Source organism: Pezoporus flaviventris, unplaced genomic scaffold, assembly GCF_033815535.1.
Source record: "Pezoporus flaviventris isolate CSIRO_AGI_PZ_B2104156 unplaced genomic scaffold, CSIRO_AGI_Pfla_v1 ptg000002l, whole genome shotgun sequence".
Classification (NCBI taxonomy): Eukaryota; Metazoa; Chordata; class Aves; order Psittaciformes; family Psittacidae; genus Pezoporus; species Pezoporus flaviventris.
Window position 1 is genome coordinate 5,443,825 of NW_026892550.1, and position 16,152 is coordinate 5,459,976.

General features: G+C 39.4%; 1 protein-coding gene across 2 annotated transcripts in view; it reads left to right on the forward strand.

The window, feature by feature from the left end:
- NSD2 (nuclear receptor binding SET domain protein 2) overlaps positions 1 to 16,152 on the forward strand; it is a 75,660-nt gene that overhangs the window by 13,577 nt on the left and 45,931 nt on the right. For both annotated transcript variants that reach the window (XM_061467192.1, XM_061467184.1), the window contains exon 2: positions 475 to 1,100. In XM_061467192.1, coding sequence (XP_061323176.1) covers positions 504 to 1,100 — 597 coding nt within the window. In that variant the 5' untranslated portion in view covers positions 475 to 503. The remainder of the gene's footprint in view (positions 1 to 474; positions 1,101 to 16,152) is intronic.

Below are 16,152 nucleotides of genomic sequence, written 5' to 3' on the forward strand. Positions count from 1 at the left end.
GAAGCTTGTGATGCTGCTGTCCATGGTGTGTGTAGGTGCTACAACAACACAGCCTGTGGGGTTTTTATGTTGGCACAACCTCTTAGAAACAAACTCATCTGGTTTATGTTGTTATTAATGATACTATCTTAGGTCTAACTCTTACTTGTTCTAAACAGTGCAGTACCTCTGAGTAATTAGTGTGGGTAAGGCTCACACTGTAGATTGTTAACAGATTGCTAAAATGAAAGCTGTGATTTTGCTCTCTGCTTTTGCTTGAATAAAATCAATGATTCATCAGTCAATTTTTCTTGGTCTTTTTTTGTAATGCATATTAACAGATATTGAAGTATTTTGGTGATAGATATAAGAAGCAACACTTCAGTAAAACTTGCATGAAGTGCAGTATTAGTGGGGCCATCTATCTTAATACTTGGTAGCTTTTGATATTTCTGTATTATTAAAAATATTCTCTATCATTTTGTCTTAATATAGCAGTGTGAGACTGGAAACATCTGGGCTGGATGGACTTTAGCATCAAAAGAAGTTCTCAACTGTTAACTCGAAAAATTAACTACATCAAAATGAAGCAGGTACCAGAGATCCTTGGAAATACCAATGGGAAAACTCAGAATTGTGAAGTGAACCGCGAGTGTTCTGTCTACTTGGGCAAAGCACAACTTTCTGCCACTCTACAAGAAGGTGTCATGCAAAAATACAACGGCCATGAGGCTCTTCCCTTTATTCCAGCTGATAAATTGAAAGATCTGACCTCTCGAGTGTTTAACGGCGAGTCTGGGGCCCAAGATGCCAAGCTGCGCTTTGAACCCCAGGAGATAAAGGGAGTTGGAACACCACCCAGCACTACTCCTATCAAGAATGGCTCTCCAGAAATTAAGCTGAAAATCACTAAGACCTACATGAATGGAAAGCCTCTTTTCGAATCTTCCATTTGTGGAGACAATGGTGCAGATGTGTCTCAGTCAGAGGAAAATGAACAGAAGCCAGCAAACAAGGAGAGGAGAAGCAGAAAAAGAAGCATAAAATATGACTCCTTACTTGAGCAGGGTCTTGTTGAAGCAGCGTTAGTATCAAAGACTTCAAGCCCCACTGAAAAGAAGGTAGTACTTTTTTTACATTCTTTAATTAGGTTTGTTAATCATACTGAGATTTTATTTGTTCATATGCCAATCTTCATTTCACGTATTGCAATAGGTGCTTTCCACAAGCAAGTCACTTCTGATGATACTGTTATCTCAAGGGAGGACAGATACACTCTAATTCTGGTCCATGTTTCTTGCCTAGGCTAGGAGTACCCTGAAAATTCTGTTTCTATGTAAGTAAAATAAGTCTCCAGAGCAAATCAGGGCATGTGGTAGCATGGAATGTCTGAAACAGAAACTTTATCCAGACATGCAGCCAGGACCTAGCCAGGATGTGTGCCTGGGCAGGGGAGCTGGGGAGACCTCTAAATTTATAGGTGGCCTTTGATTGTTGGAGCATGAGGTATTCTGGCTTCCTAATAGCCAGATGCTTCAGAAAAGAAGTGAACTATTTCTGCATTTCTGGTTCTGAATTAAGGAAAAATGTGCTCAATTGTCAGCTGGCGAAGCTAAGCTCTTTACTGTCAGAGGTTAGCAGTTGGAATATAGTTCTTTACTGTCAGAGGTTAGCAGTTGGAATATAGTTCCTACCTTTATTTGTCACGTGAAAAGAGCTGGTTTTGCTTGCTATAACCTGGTCAATTGTATTCATTGAAAAGGTCTAGGTACCTGTATTAAATGTCCTTAGGTTTTGTGGCCAAGCTCATCTGTTCCTTGCTTCTTTTAAGCACAGGCAGAAAGAGAAATTTCATTTGCTTTGCCAAGTTGTAAATAAGAATGCTGCTGGAAGCCCTTTCCCCCCTTTATTTAGTTTTTTGTGCCTAGATTCCTTTTGAAAGAATGTGGTTTACTATAATTTTATCTGAGAGGAAGAAATCTACATAGCAGGAATACTTCTGTGTATATTAAGTTTCTCAGTAAGTAATATACGTAATTAATGGATGCTTTCGGCTGCTGAACAGGTCCCACCTTAAACACAAAATGCAGGTTATAATCTTTCTGTCAACTGCAGGTTTAGTAGTTAATCATAGTATCATTTAGGTTGGAAAAGACCTTTAAGATCATGGAGTCCAGCCATTAACCCAGCACTCCCAAGTCCACCACTGATTCTTACTTTCTCCCAGTCACACATGCAGAGAACCACCACACACATGTTTCTGTATTACTAATTTTATTTACCCTTATTTTCATTAAAACTACTTAATGAGTTTACAGAACTGTGTAGACATTCTTCTAAGTATCAGAAAGATTTAGTGTTTATTTATGACTTGAATATGTTATTCATCCTATACTGATCCATACTGATGTTTACAGGAATTTTATTAGTTTGCTTTCTTTAATTCTTTAAAGGAGAATGTTTCAACAGAAATTGGTTCAGATTTTTCTAATCACTACTCAGGTAAAAAGGATGGGTGCAGTCAGTAGCTGGAGTAATTCTTCGCTCTGGTCATGGTTAAATTGGACTAAATGGTGATGTAGTTATTAGCATCAATGACTAGCATATTTGTGTGGCTTTTAGTATTGTTTTTAGAAAGAGGACGCGGTAATTAATAATCTCATATACACAGTTTATTCTGAGGCCTTTCATATCAGTTGTTTGTTAAGGATGGCCCTTAATTTTTCCTGGTGAGCAGTTCATTTAAGATTAAAATAAGGGTTGATCGGGCTTCTCCGAGTTGTCTTTTGGCCAGAAATGGTCAGGAGAAAAGCATGTCAGTGCTGTTTCCCAGAGTGCTTGAGACTTGGTGGCTGTCTCACCCTAGATGTGATAGGTAGTTGCTGCTGTGCCAAATCCATGAGCTGCCAAACTACCAAATCAGCACAACCCCCTCCTTATAGACTTTGCAATATTATAACCTTATTCTTTTCAGTGCTCTTGAAACACGGGGTCAGGCTTCTGGCTTTTTTTTCCCTGCACTTTAAAGGACAAAGGGTAAAAGAAAAAGCATTTGAAGGTCACAAGACGTTGTTTTATGGTATAACTCATTGATCATAAAAAGTCTGGGGCTTTTCTTTGTCTCACAGGCAGGGTTTGCAACTGAGAAGGTTTAAAATAAAGAAAGAAAAACATAATACTGGGGAACATGCTGAGGGAGATTTTTCAATGTTTATCCACATGTAGACTAGTGATATGCATGTGTTCTTTGTGATCATAACTGTAATGTCTACTAGCAGTGTTCTTTGTTTTGAGGCCCCTGCTGTTACTTCATTGCCAGCATCCAAAGCCTTAATGTTAGTGCATCATAGTGCGGTTTTATGTAGCTGACTGTGGCTGCAAAGTGGAAGTTAGAGAATTATCCTTGGAGTAAAAGCTGATTAATTTTGCGCTTAGATGTCTGTTTATTGTAGGTTGCAAGTTAATGTAGAACCTGTTTGTCTGGTTTCATTTCTGGCCTGGTTTCTCTCTCAATTTCTTGTTGTCCAAGTTCTTAGTCTTTGATTTAGCAGAAATCACCATGGTTCACATACTGCCTTTTGTGCAAGGTAATTATATCTCTGTTTGATGGACACAGCAGATTACTATCTTGCTGGGGTGAGAGGCTTATCGTTTAACAAATGTTCCAGTGCTCTGTTGTTGGGTTTTCTTCTTGTTTGGGCATTTTTTGTTAACGTAAAAGAAGGCTGTTTTGAATCTTTTGTATGCAAGTCAGTTTTCAATTGCAAATAAATGTGATTTGCCCAGCTCTGAGGTGAGTTAGATCACTGTCGATAACTACCACCTTTTCCAGGCCTCGGAGAAACAGCTGTGCTGCTTTCATTTTCCCAAGGTAAAAGAGGGGAACTGGGGCAAGCCATGGCTCTTTCCTCTCTCCCCTCCTGCCTTTCACCCTTTTTCCTTGCCCCAGGTATCTCTCCACCTGAGGAGTTTGCTTTGAACTCCAGGCCTCTTCTGGTAAGACCTGGTTTAGCAACTTACATGCTAAGGCATTACACTTACAGTGGTCTGGCAGCACCTCCGAATGTTCCATGTTATGGGTGGTAGGTATCCCATAGTAGATGTTTGAATAGACACCAGACACATAGAATGCTTTGGGTTGGAAAGGACCTTAAGCTCATCTAGTTCTAGCCCCCTGCCATGGGCAGGGACACCTCACGCTTGACCATGTCACCCAAGGCTCTGTCCAACCTGGTCTTGAACACTGCCAGGGGTGGAGCATTCACAACTTCCCTGGGCAACCCATTCCAGTGCCTCACCACCTTTACAGTAAAGAACTTCTTCCTTATGTCTAACCTGAACTTCCCCTGTTGAAGTTTAAACCCATTACCCTTTGTCCTAGCGCTGCAATCCATGATGAAGAGGAGTATGATTTGATTTGAGGAGCCAATTTGATAGTGCTGCCCATGAGAGTGGCAGGCAGTGCCTCACTACTAGATTTTGTGGTGGCTGCTCTTTCAGTCATTGTTTTTGTCAGTTTTTGTAACACTACCAGTTAGGAATGAGGGCTTCCCTGTTTTTTTCCCACTTGGTGGTTTTGTTAGAAGTGAAACAATCCTGTCTGGAGAAGAACAGCAGAGGTTTGCTTCATACACTAATATGAAGTAATCCAAATCTGATGTCTAGAGCAATCCAGAGTTTCTGTATGGGAAAGAAGAGTACGTATATCTGCAGCTCTCATGCTGGTGGTCCCAAGGTAGGCCTGTGCTCTCTAACCCTAATAACAGCTCAGCACGTGATACTTGCACACTTGAGCTTATTCTGCATAAGCTGGTTTGGGCCTACAAGTGGCAGTTTGCCCTTTTGGCATGGCTTCCTGGCAGGTCTTCCTAGCATGGGTGCAGTAGCTCAGAAAAGCTGCAGCGTGGCATCCAGAGCAATCCTGGAAGTCCACACACTGCTGTACTTCCTAGTGTAGGGATTCCAGCTGTGTAAGATGTACATGATCCAAAAGCTGTACCTTCCACATAGCTTCCTATCCAGTTTTCTTATAGCCTTCTTTTAGTAATATACCAGAAACTTGGCACTTTGTTACTGTTTCTGCTCAGTACAGAATGACTTCGCAGCAGCTACACAGGGGGCAATTGCAAGTTACTGGAGAGATTCCAGTGGTTCTTGTAATGGGTTTTTGTTGCCATTTCATCTTCATGGAGAAAAATTGTTCTAACCAACTCCATTATATCCAATATCTACATAATGTTACAGTGCCTTTCTCAGTGAACGGCAATGATTTAGAAACCCAGTAAGGGTAGAACAGAAGCAGTTTGGGGATTATCTGCTGCTTTCTATGCTTCTGTGCTAAATACAGACAGATGGGAATCATGGTAGGTGGTGACACTTGCATCTAATCAGTACGTAGGAGCAGGAACCTACCAGTTCCCTCTGTAAGACTGGAGAACTGTGCTCATGAAATATTTTGGTTTAATTTTCAAAAAATTAAACAAAACCTCAAACATGTCTTTTGCAGAAGGAGGAATTGATTCTCATCATCACTTATTAGAGATTCCTGCTCAAGTACGACTACTCAGCTACTGGTAAAATGTGCAGCTTAACTACCATGAGAGTCAGGATCTGTAGTTGCAGGGTAAAATGAACTCTGTTACTTTTTCTTTCTTAATAGGCTGTTCTTGAGATACCGGATCCTGTCTTCAGGTGAGTGATAACACAGGCTGTCTGGCCGATGTTAGAATTCCTAAGGAACAGGAATAACCCTAGAACTCTCTTCTGGGTGACCCCTTCAGGAGTAAGAGAAATAACTTCTTACCCTTTTTGGAAGGGTTACTGAGCTACTGTTTTGTGTTAGCTGTTAGCAAAGGCTTATGTTCAGCTGAAAACCTGTTTGTGCTAAGAAGCTTTCCTGTGAAGCAGTGATTGTTACTTTGGAACTTTAAATTGTTCTTAACACCTCATTAGTAAAGTATCTTAAGGAACTACTTGTAGGCTGAGAAGACCAAAATGCATACAGCCTCAAGAGTATACTGGTCTGGGGGGAGATCAGAAGCTATGAGTATTCTCAGTGGTTACAAAATTAATTGCAGAAAGCTTAAATATTTGTTCAGGGCTCTCCACGCCACATTTCCTGTTCTTGTATGTAAAAGCGGTTGAACTAAGTACACTTTCTACGTAAAACTGTCATCTCAATCTGTAAATATAAATACTTTTATACTTTTTTTTCCCCTCTCTTCATTGGTGGAGGACTCCAAATCAAATATGAAATAATACCTTGAAGTGATGACAAAAATGCTGTAAAAGAATAGCTCTACCAAGTTGGATCAAGGAGCCGTTTAATTCAGCACTTCATCTTGGGGGTGAGGTTCAGCGGAGGATGCATAATGGGGAGTGTAGATGTGGCAAATCACGGAGTGATGCTCTCTTTGAATAAATATATTCCGCCTCCAGCAGTTTGTGACTCAGGTTTCTAGAGCTTGTGATTTTGTATTTAATAGCTATAGATGGCTAAATTCATGCAAGAAGACCTCAGTTTCCTTTTGACCTAGTGTGAACTTTTGGCATCCATAACATTAAGTAATAGAGCAGCTCTTTTTACATTTCTGTTTGCCACCTACTTGTTTCACTTGATTCTCATAATACTAAAAGTAGGGATCATGGACAAACTATTACTGATAATTTTATAGATTTTTTTCACAAACCTGCTCAATTTTTAATTTCAGCTTAAAAGATCCTAACGCAGTGTTCCTCATATAGGAGCCGTTCCAGAATGTTACTTCTTATCATCCTTTCTTTCTTGAACTGCGATGCCCTTTGGGTTCTGCTGTCTCTGCTTTTGAGAATGAGGGACCAGAATAGCACAGGACATTCAAGATCTCTTGTGGATGCATACAGTGGCATGTAATGATTTTCTGTATTGTTCTCCATTTCATCATTTTTCAGTATAAATAATACTCAGCATTTAATTGATTCTTCTTGATTGCTGATGAGCACTGAGCCAGTTCTTTGTGGAGAAGAGCAGACCAGATGTGATCTCAGTCAAATTTGACAATGTCAGCAACTGTTGCATTGTTTCGTACTCATCTTTGATTTGTGCATTGTAAGACTTTCTATTTTGGTCTTTTGGGCAGTATGGTGGACATGATAGGTCAAATAAAGGGATGAGCAGGCCATGTTCTGGCAGAATGGTTTAGTGCAAGGTGTCTCTGCCCAGGCAGGGTGGTTGGAACTAGATGATCTTAAGGTCCTTGCCACCCCTAACTATTCTATTATTCTGTGATTCTAAGAACTATCTTCCATTTACATCTCAACAGCAGGTTATGTGCCATAATGCAGTTGAGAGCTTAATAACACTTTTTGGTTTAAGTGTTTGGCTTTTTTCAAGTTGAGCAGACTTACTCTCAATTGTCACACATGTAGTGTAGTATTTAAATGAATACCGTCATCTTAGCATCTCCTCTTCACATTGTATGGATCACTACTGGTTGGTATAGCAAGGCATTTGCTTGTTTTCACTGCTTTCCTGTCCAAAGTAGGGTGAAAACTTTCTGTTGCTCTGTTCAGCATTCTCCTTAACCGAAATAATGCATGTCTAACCTTCATATTTAGCTAAGAGTAGACCTAAAGTTCAGGGTTATGTTACTTGGATGGATTTACAGGCAGATTTTTGGGAAACTTCAGTGATCTGTACCAGATGCCATTTCTGGCCCTTAAAGCCCCCTTTTGTCAAGAAAGAAAGATGCTTTGTGGTAACCCTTAGGCAAAGTAGCAGAAGAAAAATATTTTGGTCTCTCTTGGAACAGTGATATCATCCTCCTTTATAAGTTTCCTTGTTCTGGAGTAGATTTCATGTAGAGCATGTGAACTTTAAGACCTTCAAAAGAGGTCTTTGTTCACGGTCACTAATTTTATGTTTGTCTATTGCCATGTTTCATTATCCTGCTGTTCAAAATAAATAGGTCCAACCAGGCTAACACTGATATGTCTGCTTTTTTGTGAATACCCAAAGTACCTACAAGAATTGTTCTTTTGTGCCTCATAAAATGGTCAGTATCTAAAGTGTAAGTTGTCAGTAATAAGGAATGAATTCCCTTCTCAGAAAGACAGTTCATAAAAAGGCTTTATTTTGGAAGCCCAGTACAAGAGGAGGAGCTGGATCTTGCACAGCCTGTTGTTAAAGAAGCTCTGCTGCACTTGTGTGGAGAAGTGAATCTGTGGCCTCATAGCAGCAACTCATGTTAGAAAAGCTTGGGTTTGTTTCTTGTTTGTTTCAGTAGATAAAAGTCAGCTCCAGTGTGTGTTGAAGATACTTGCGATGAAGTAAAATACTGGGATCTTAGCTCTTGTGGAATTCATAGCACTTGGACCACGGGGTTCATGGTGTTTTACTGTCGTATTTTAATACTCCTATGGGGTTGGGGTTTTTGTACATCTCTTGCTGAAAATAATGTTTCAGGAATATGTTTCAGCATTACCAAATCAAGGTAACGTAGGTGTAGGTTTGTTTTGGTTTTTTATCCTCCCCACAATTGCTCCTGGGTTGATTAACCACTGATAGCTTTTTATTGCATTTCATCTTCAGAAGAGTAGGACCTACTAGGTATATGTAACAACACAACCTGGATGGAAACCTCTTGTGTCTGTTTTTAGGTATGGGGATTCATGTTTAAAGATCTAATCTCAAAGGCAAAGTAGTGCTAGGACTATGTCAAATTATTATTTAATTAACAGAGCTCCTTTATGCCAAATCAGAGTTTGTTCTGTTTAAGCTTGGACAGCTGCTTTCAACGTGTTCGTGTTGCAAAGAAAGGTAGATAAAATACAGGTATCTGCGTGCACTAGGGAGCAGTGTGTTCTGTTAATGGAGTTGACTGTTGGCAGTATTGTCTGGGCCTGGTTTTTCTGTTTTCTACCAAGAACAGTTTTAGGATACAGAGCATCTGCCTGTGCTACCTTGGATGTCTGTGAGCTACCAAGAGGAGGATATCTGTTAAGAAAGTGGTTTGGGAAATCTTTCCTACTGAACTCTGTGAAGGTGAAGGAAAGTGCTAAGGGTAAGGCCCTGACACAGATTCTGATCTTGAAAGGATGTGAAATTACTGTACATGCAGATAACAAAATACATATGGATATGGCATTCTGAAAACCTGTAGGTATGCTGAGATGATTTAACTTCCATTCTGTTATCCTAAGTGAAATTCATATGGAAATTATTCAGAAATAACTGTTTCCTCTGCCAGACTTCCTCAGGGCTCTAAAGTTACGCTGTTCCAGACTTCTGTAGTATCTCATATCCATTCTGTCTTATATACCCAAATACTGCATCAAAAGTTGTAACTTTTGAGGCTTGGTGAAGGTTAGAGAAGTTGGATGTAGGCAGAAATCTTTTTCTAATACTCAGTATAAAAGGTGGTTTCATTCATTCTCATCCAGCCTTATCTAATTTAAATTTCCAAAACATGGAACCCTTCAATAAGGCATTAACTTACAATTTAAGAGGTCATCTAAATGTAAATGCAGAAATGCAGTAAAGCTGCTGAAGAAACTTCTCCACGTTTTTGAGAGCGATAGAGTGTTGGGAAGTGTTCCAGGACTTGCATTTTACGGGATCAATCTGTGATTGATTGAATCTGTTTCTCTTCAACTCTTTACTCTGAAAAAGGGTTGTATCCTAGTTACTAAAATACCGTGTTAAGTTGCTGTCTGAAATCCTTGCTCATGTAGTGTTTGTGGAGAGGAAGATTGCTCATTTGCATAGACAGATTTGTTTTTAAATGTAAAATCATCTTACAAAACATCTCGTCTGCTGGAGACTTGCTAATGAGGGAACCAAAGCCAGCAAAAAGAATTGAAATGTAACCAGGAGTTTAATGGTTGATAAGAAATACGAATTTGAGCTTTTATCTTGTTTTAAAATGCATCATCTACATTATGAAGCCCTGTGTAAACTTAACTAGATTTTGTAGAGTCTTCTGCTTGCTTCCCCTTTCAGAGGAGAGGGTTCTGTGTGGTGATACTCAACATGCTGTCCACAAACTGCTATAGATGAGTTTGTGGAAAGAAATGGATGAAGCAAATCTATTGTCAACGAAGTTATCTTTGGTTTCAGAGAGCCTCAGCCAGCACAGAAGGTTTTCAGGGGATCTGCAAGTAGAGCAGTCATTTTTCTCCACCTGTTTTTCTCCTATTGTTTTATAGCTTTACTGTCTAAGCACATTGTAGAAAAATAAATAAATCCCAGTTGTGGCAGGAAGATTCAAACTTGTGCAAATGTTAATCTTCACACTGCTGGATTTGACCCCCCTGTCAGTAACAGAAGGAAGGAAGTGGTTAGTAAATGGAAGAAAAGAAAACTTGAAGAAATACATTTTATGTAATTGCTTTTGAAATGGAATTTGAAAGGGTTTAGTTAAATCTGTGGCTTGGTATAAAACAAGAGCAAATCTGAAAAACGTAACAAACCAACCCCCAGGATAGTTTGTTCATGCTTTTTTGTTCTGATCTGGAGTTTTCAAGTCCTCTTTCCCCCTCAGTCTTTACCTCACTGCACAAAATAGTGCATGTAAGTTCCTTTCCAATCCTAACTATTCTGTGATTCTATGTTTTATAAGGTTGTTGCAGATTGAATTGCAGAAGGGTTGATGCAGTGGACTTCTGAGGGCTACAGTCTTTGGATGCTTTACTGAAATGTCCCTTTCTGTTGTGCTGAAGATGGAACACAAAATTTTGCAGACACATTGCTTTTTCTTTCATGTGTCCTCATCCTTCTCCATTCTGTAGTAGTAATTCAGTGTTTTCTCTTAATCTTCTTGTGTGAGGATCTGGTTGACTCTTTAGTTGCCTGCCTGAAACATTCTCACTGTAGGCAGTGGGTTGCTGAATATGTAACTACACAGCATTCTTCCATTAGATAATAAAAAGAATATAACAAAACAAAGTGGAAAAATTTATTTTTATTAGTGCATTCAGTTACTTGTGGCTTACTGTCTAAATATACTGCCCCACATCCCCATCCCAGAAAGTGGGAGCTGTCTGGATAAACATAGGGCCTCTAAGGACTTTACCTTCTGGGGTAAACAGTTTAACGTGTGAATTACAATCTTAGAAATAAATGACAAACCAGTAAGGCAGTTATGTTGGTGAGAATACTATTTTTATAGACAGAATCATTTAGAATGAGCACTGGGTATTCCTTAACAGACTTAAGCGTCCACCCTTTCGTTTCATTTGAAGCAGTAATGCATGTTGAGGGTTTTGCAGCAATTTCAGTTGGCTGTGGCTGTCATTTTTGGTTTTGAAGTGATTTGACTTTATGAGATCTTTGTTCTCGGTCACAAACTGAAAAGAAGCTGTTTCTCTGCCCTGAATGACAGGACATCACTCTTTGGAGAAGTAGCTGCATCCCTCCATTCTTGTGCCTGAAGACTGAATGGTGATTTGTCTTTTGTCTCATTAATCCTTAATTTTTCAGGAAGCAAGAGCTTTCCCGAGAATGTAATTGGTGGTTTTTCAAGGAATAAACATTCAGAGTCATTGTCCTATTACGTAGTTTGTTTGTTTGCTTGTTTATAGTGTCCTTAATCATTGGTGAAGTCAAGTGACTGAACAACATGACAAAAATAATCTGTTCTGTTGTTCCTTTTGCTTTTCTCCAGACAAATCTACCACCTACCTCTCCTGAGCCTCTGAAGGAAATGAAGTTTGTTCTGCAGCTAATTCCTTAGTTCTCTATCTGTCCTCATAGAGAGGAGAGAGAAAACAAAACATGTTTACTTTTATTTTCATTACAGAGGTCCATGGTAGAAAACAGGAGTATTAGTGGATGAAACACAGCAGCAGTAGATAGCAGGACCAGGTCAGCAAGCAGTATCATCTTTCCCATAGTAAGGGAACGCATTTAACTAAGCTTGTGTGTTCTATCTTTGACTCAAAGTCCATTTTAATTGCATATATTCCGTTTAGTGACCTTAATTATTTTGTTTGTATTTCTTTGCAATGCTAGTAGATTGTTTTCTAGTCTGGAATAAAAAAGCAATAGAGCAATAGTGCAAGCAGACCTCCAGCAGTCTGTGTTTGTTGCATGGCCTTCAGTTACAGTGCAGTCCAGTGGAAGTTCTTTGGTACAGGGTGGAACTGAACTGAAAATAAAACCAAAGGGAGGAGATATTGGGTATCTGCAAGTTGTTCAGTATCTGCTTCCCTGTTATGTTACACAGAGGAGAGCGTTTATTGTCTTCGTGTCCTCACTTATTTTAATTGTTCTCTTTTTGTTGTATTTTAAATTCTGGTGGTGTATTCTTCACCAGTTCTCAACACTGTTCTTTATCTAATCCCTTTCTGACAATTTACAGTTCAGTCAAGGTTTTTTTAATGATTTCCATAGCTTTCCAAGTTTGTATAGTGGAATCATAGCTTTTTGATGCCTAAGGTAATTTGCAGTAATTTTGAGGGGTTCCTCAAAGAGGTTCCTTGCACAGAATAGATTATTATAGTAGTAGTATCTCTACCACTGATCACTTTAAAAGGGATAAAGTTACCTCTGTCTGACATCACCTAGTAAGCCTTCTAGGTGTTTGGTTGTTCTGAAATTACTTTTGTCCCTTGTATACTAAATACTCATCATGGTGTTTTCATAATAGAGACTACAAAGAAACCTAAAGCTCTCAGTACAGTAAATATGCTGTCTTTAAATCCATTTTTCTTTGGTCATTGTAAGATAGTTCTAAGCTTTGAAGTTACCCATCACTCATGGTGTGTTCTTTTGTTTCGTCATGTTCTTCAGTCACACCAGAACTAAATGAATGTGGATTGGATTCTTTTGATCAGATGTAGGCAAAGTTAATTAAATACCAGTGTTTTCTATGGCCAAGCCACTTTTTTGTGCTGGTAAAATGCTACAGCATTGTCATGAATTCTTCTCAATCTGCCTGTCACTCATTGCTTATGAAAGTGCTGAGAAAAATGACAAATCTGTGGAATGCTAAGGGAAGAGGAAAGGCATGCTATTTCTTTCTTGGTCCTCGGCCTGTTGCATCTGCTGGCCCACATGAGTTTTTAAGGATGCTGTTACTCAACAAGGCATAATTTTTCACAGAAAAACTCAGTTACAAGAAGGGAATTACTCCACATTCCATGCCCTCCTGGAGAAAATAAAATCCATCTAGCTGCCTCTCAGAGCAAGTCTTTCATTGGGATATTAATCCAGAAAGTCAGGAATTTCAGTGTCTGCCATACCAAGTGGTACGGAGCCTGTCAAATGGCCTGTGTTTGTTCAGTGTTAGGACTGCTGTGTGTGGGAGTCATCACCCAGGCTTTGATTGCCCATTTATGTAACTACTCTGCAGTCTGGTGCTTGAAAGGGGGGGAAAACCCCAGGAATTCTTTCCCAAAATAGAAAAGCAATACAACCACAAGCTGTTTCCTTCCTCTGTTTAGTATAACTGGTTTTAAAGTCTGGGCCTAAGGTGATTGCGGTGGTAGTTATCTCAGAGGCTGCAAAGCTTGCCTGTAATTAAGGAAAGAGTAGGGGGAAATGCTGTGAGTAAATGTGTGTGTGTTTACTTCTGTCAAATCTGCAGTAAAAGGAGCAGGATGGATCACACACGGATCAGTCAAGACTCACTTAGCAATGACAGCAAGCAAAAACTATTTTATGCTAGTCTGCAGCACAGAAGACCCAACAGACTTGACTTTGCTGACATGTATGGGTAGGAGAGCTAATTAGAAATGAGAACAATTTCAAGAAGTAAAATGGTGTAAAAGGATGTAAAGAGCCAGAAATTAAAGGGAAGTTATTTTAAAATAGTTCGATTTTGTGTGCCCTTCCCTTGCTTTACAGTTGGGCTGTAAACCGTCTTAATTTGCTTGCTTAAGTTATCATCACAGCAAGAACAGATCAGCTATTGCAGGAGGAGGTATTCCCTGTCTTCTGGTACAAGTGAGCATCCAGTCCTGGCTCTCCATCTTCCACGGGTGTGCAGTAGATGCCTGGTTCTGCCTGACTACGTGTTGTTGGGAATCAGAATTTGACTAAACAGTAGTTCCTGTTTTCTTCAGGAGGAAAAAACCCTGCAAGCATAAATTTTGTCTGTATCACTTTGGTAACTTGAATGGTGATTTCCTGTTCTTAATAGCTGCAAAGAGTCCGAGTGTCTAAAGAAGCTCCAGCTCTCATCATGTGAGAACATAGATGCCATCAGGAGACTGGGTTGGAAGTTTGTTTAGAAATACTCTCTTCCTGCTATTCCATCAATAATTTAAATAAAACCAGCCTGGACACTGAAGTTACAATCTATGCATATGACTGCCTTCTAGCAGTGTCTGGCATTTTCTGATGTTTTTAAACAATTTAAACACTTAAGCATTTAATGCAGTGCTGGCAGTTTGTAAAATGTTTTTGAGGAGACTGTTGAAGTCCTACAGTTGCTTGTCTCAGAAGTACCTGCCAGGAATTTTACCTCACTGTTCATTCTTGGGATAGTGGTTAAATAGACCAGAGTAATTCCCAGATTAAGAAAATCAAGCTGAACCGGAATGATGCGGGAAAGTAAGATGGAAGTGTGCGAGTTCATAGTAATATTTCCTGTAGGCTTTTAAATAACCTTATACAAGAGCTCTTAAAATTCTGCACACAGAATTCTGTGCTGTATTTTGCCGTTCTTATAAAGTATGCACGTTTTATCACCTTAAGGAAGCATACACACAGCAAGCGTGGTATAGAGATAAACCTTGCAGGTTTTATCACAGCCTGTCATTTTCAAGTTTTTTATCATGGTCCACTATACTAAAACTATAAAGTCAGTGTTGTGGGCATTTCAAGACTTTGTGAAGTGCTTGTAGATACATTCAAATGTGATACTCACCCCTGTGCCACCACCCTTCTTGGATTGTGCTGCAGTAAGAAGCACTGCTAGAGTCTTTTCATTATTCCAGCCAGCTCCCTCTCAGACTGTAGTCATAAATCTTTGCAGCTTAGCTGCACTTTCTGAAAAACCAGGGACTCGTAAATCAAAGCTGAAACTCCGAATCCTCACTGACTTTTACATTTGAGAAACTGAACTCATTGGAAACCATTTTCAGCTCACCTGTTCAGTTTAAACGCTGAAGTCGGTTTGTTTGTTGGGATTAATGTTTTTGCAGATCTTTTCTCAGCGTATGTATTTCTTAATTTTCAGCTTTTAAGCGTAACTTTTCATGTCATGTTTAGCTGCTAGAAGGAGGGTTTGATTTTTCACATCTGCTTGGAATCTTTGAGATCTATTGAGAGTGCTGGACTTGAGGCAAGCTCAGCGGGGGGGTTTTGCTGACAGTCTTACAGAATCCTTAGAGAGCCAGAAACCTTGAGACATGGGAACATGGCTCTAGCTGCAGGCACATGAACCAAGTCTGAATTCATCAGAAAAGCTGAATCACTGGATGAGTAACTGTCCCTAACAATCAGATGACATAGCATCATGCGTGTTTACCAGGCATAGCTGTAAAAGCTTTGAGGAAAGGACTTTCTGAGTACAATAAGCTTTAGGTTTTTTGATTGAATGTACCTCTGTGTTTGAAGTGCAAGAAGAATCTCTATGGTTCTGCAGCACATCAAAGGTTTTTGTTGATTGTGTTTGGAAATAATGTGTAATTAGTTATAATAGTATTATCTGGATTTAAAATCAAGTCCAAGGTAACCTAATCTACTCTGATATAACATAGTGCTCCAGATACTTGCATTCTAGATTTCCAGTTTCTTAACAGTGTTCATTCTTTCCTCTTGTCACTTCTAATTAATGAAAACAGAATTTTGCTCCAGGTCTAACATTAAATCCACTGAAAGCCTGAAGCTCTGTATGCTGAGCTGGTACTGCTGGCAAGATGAATGATGAAACACATTGCTCATAAATTTAGTAATAGAAAAATTACAACTGATTTTTTTAACGTATCTGTAATGAGGCGCATCCTGTGCTTTGTTACATCTAGAATTAGTGCTTACCTAAATAAAGGTGTCCAGTATTTCCATCAAACAGAAAAGACGAAGCTAAAAAGACAAGATGTAACTAACTTTGTGGAATGGTTTTAGTTGGTGAATAAATGTCTGTGTTGCTGAACTTTGTTATGAAGCAGTAAGAATATGTCTATCACAGGGGAGCACAAAACTCCCTGGTGGTTAAATCTGTCCCTTGAAGTGGAAGGAGTTCTGTAACT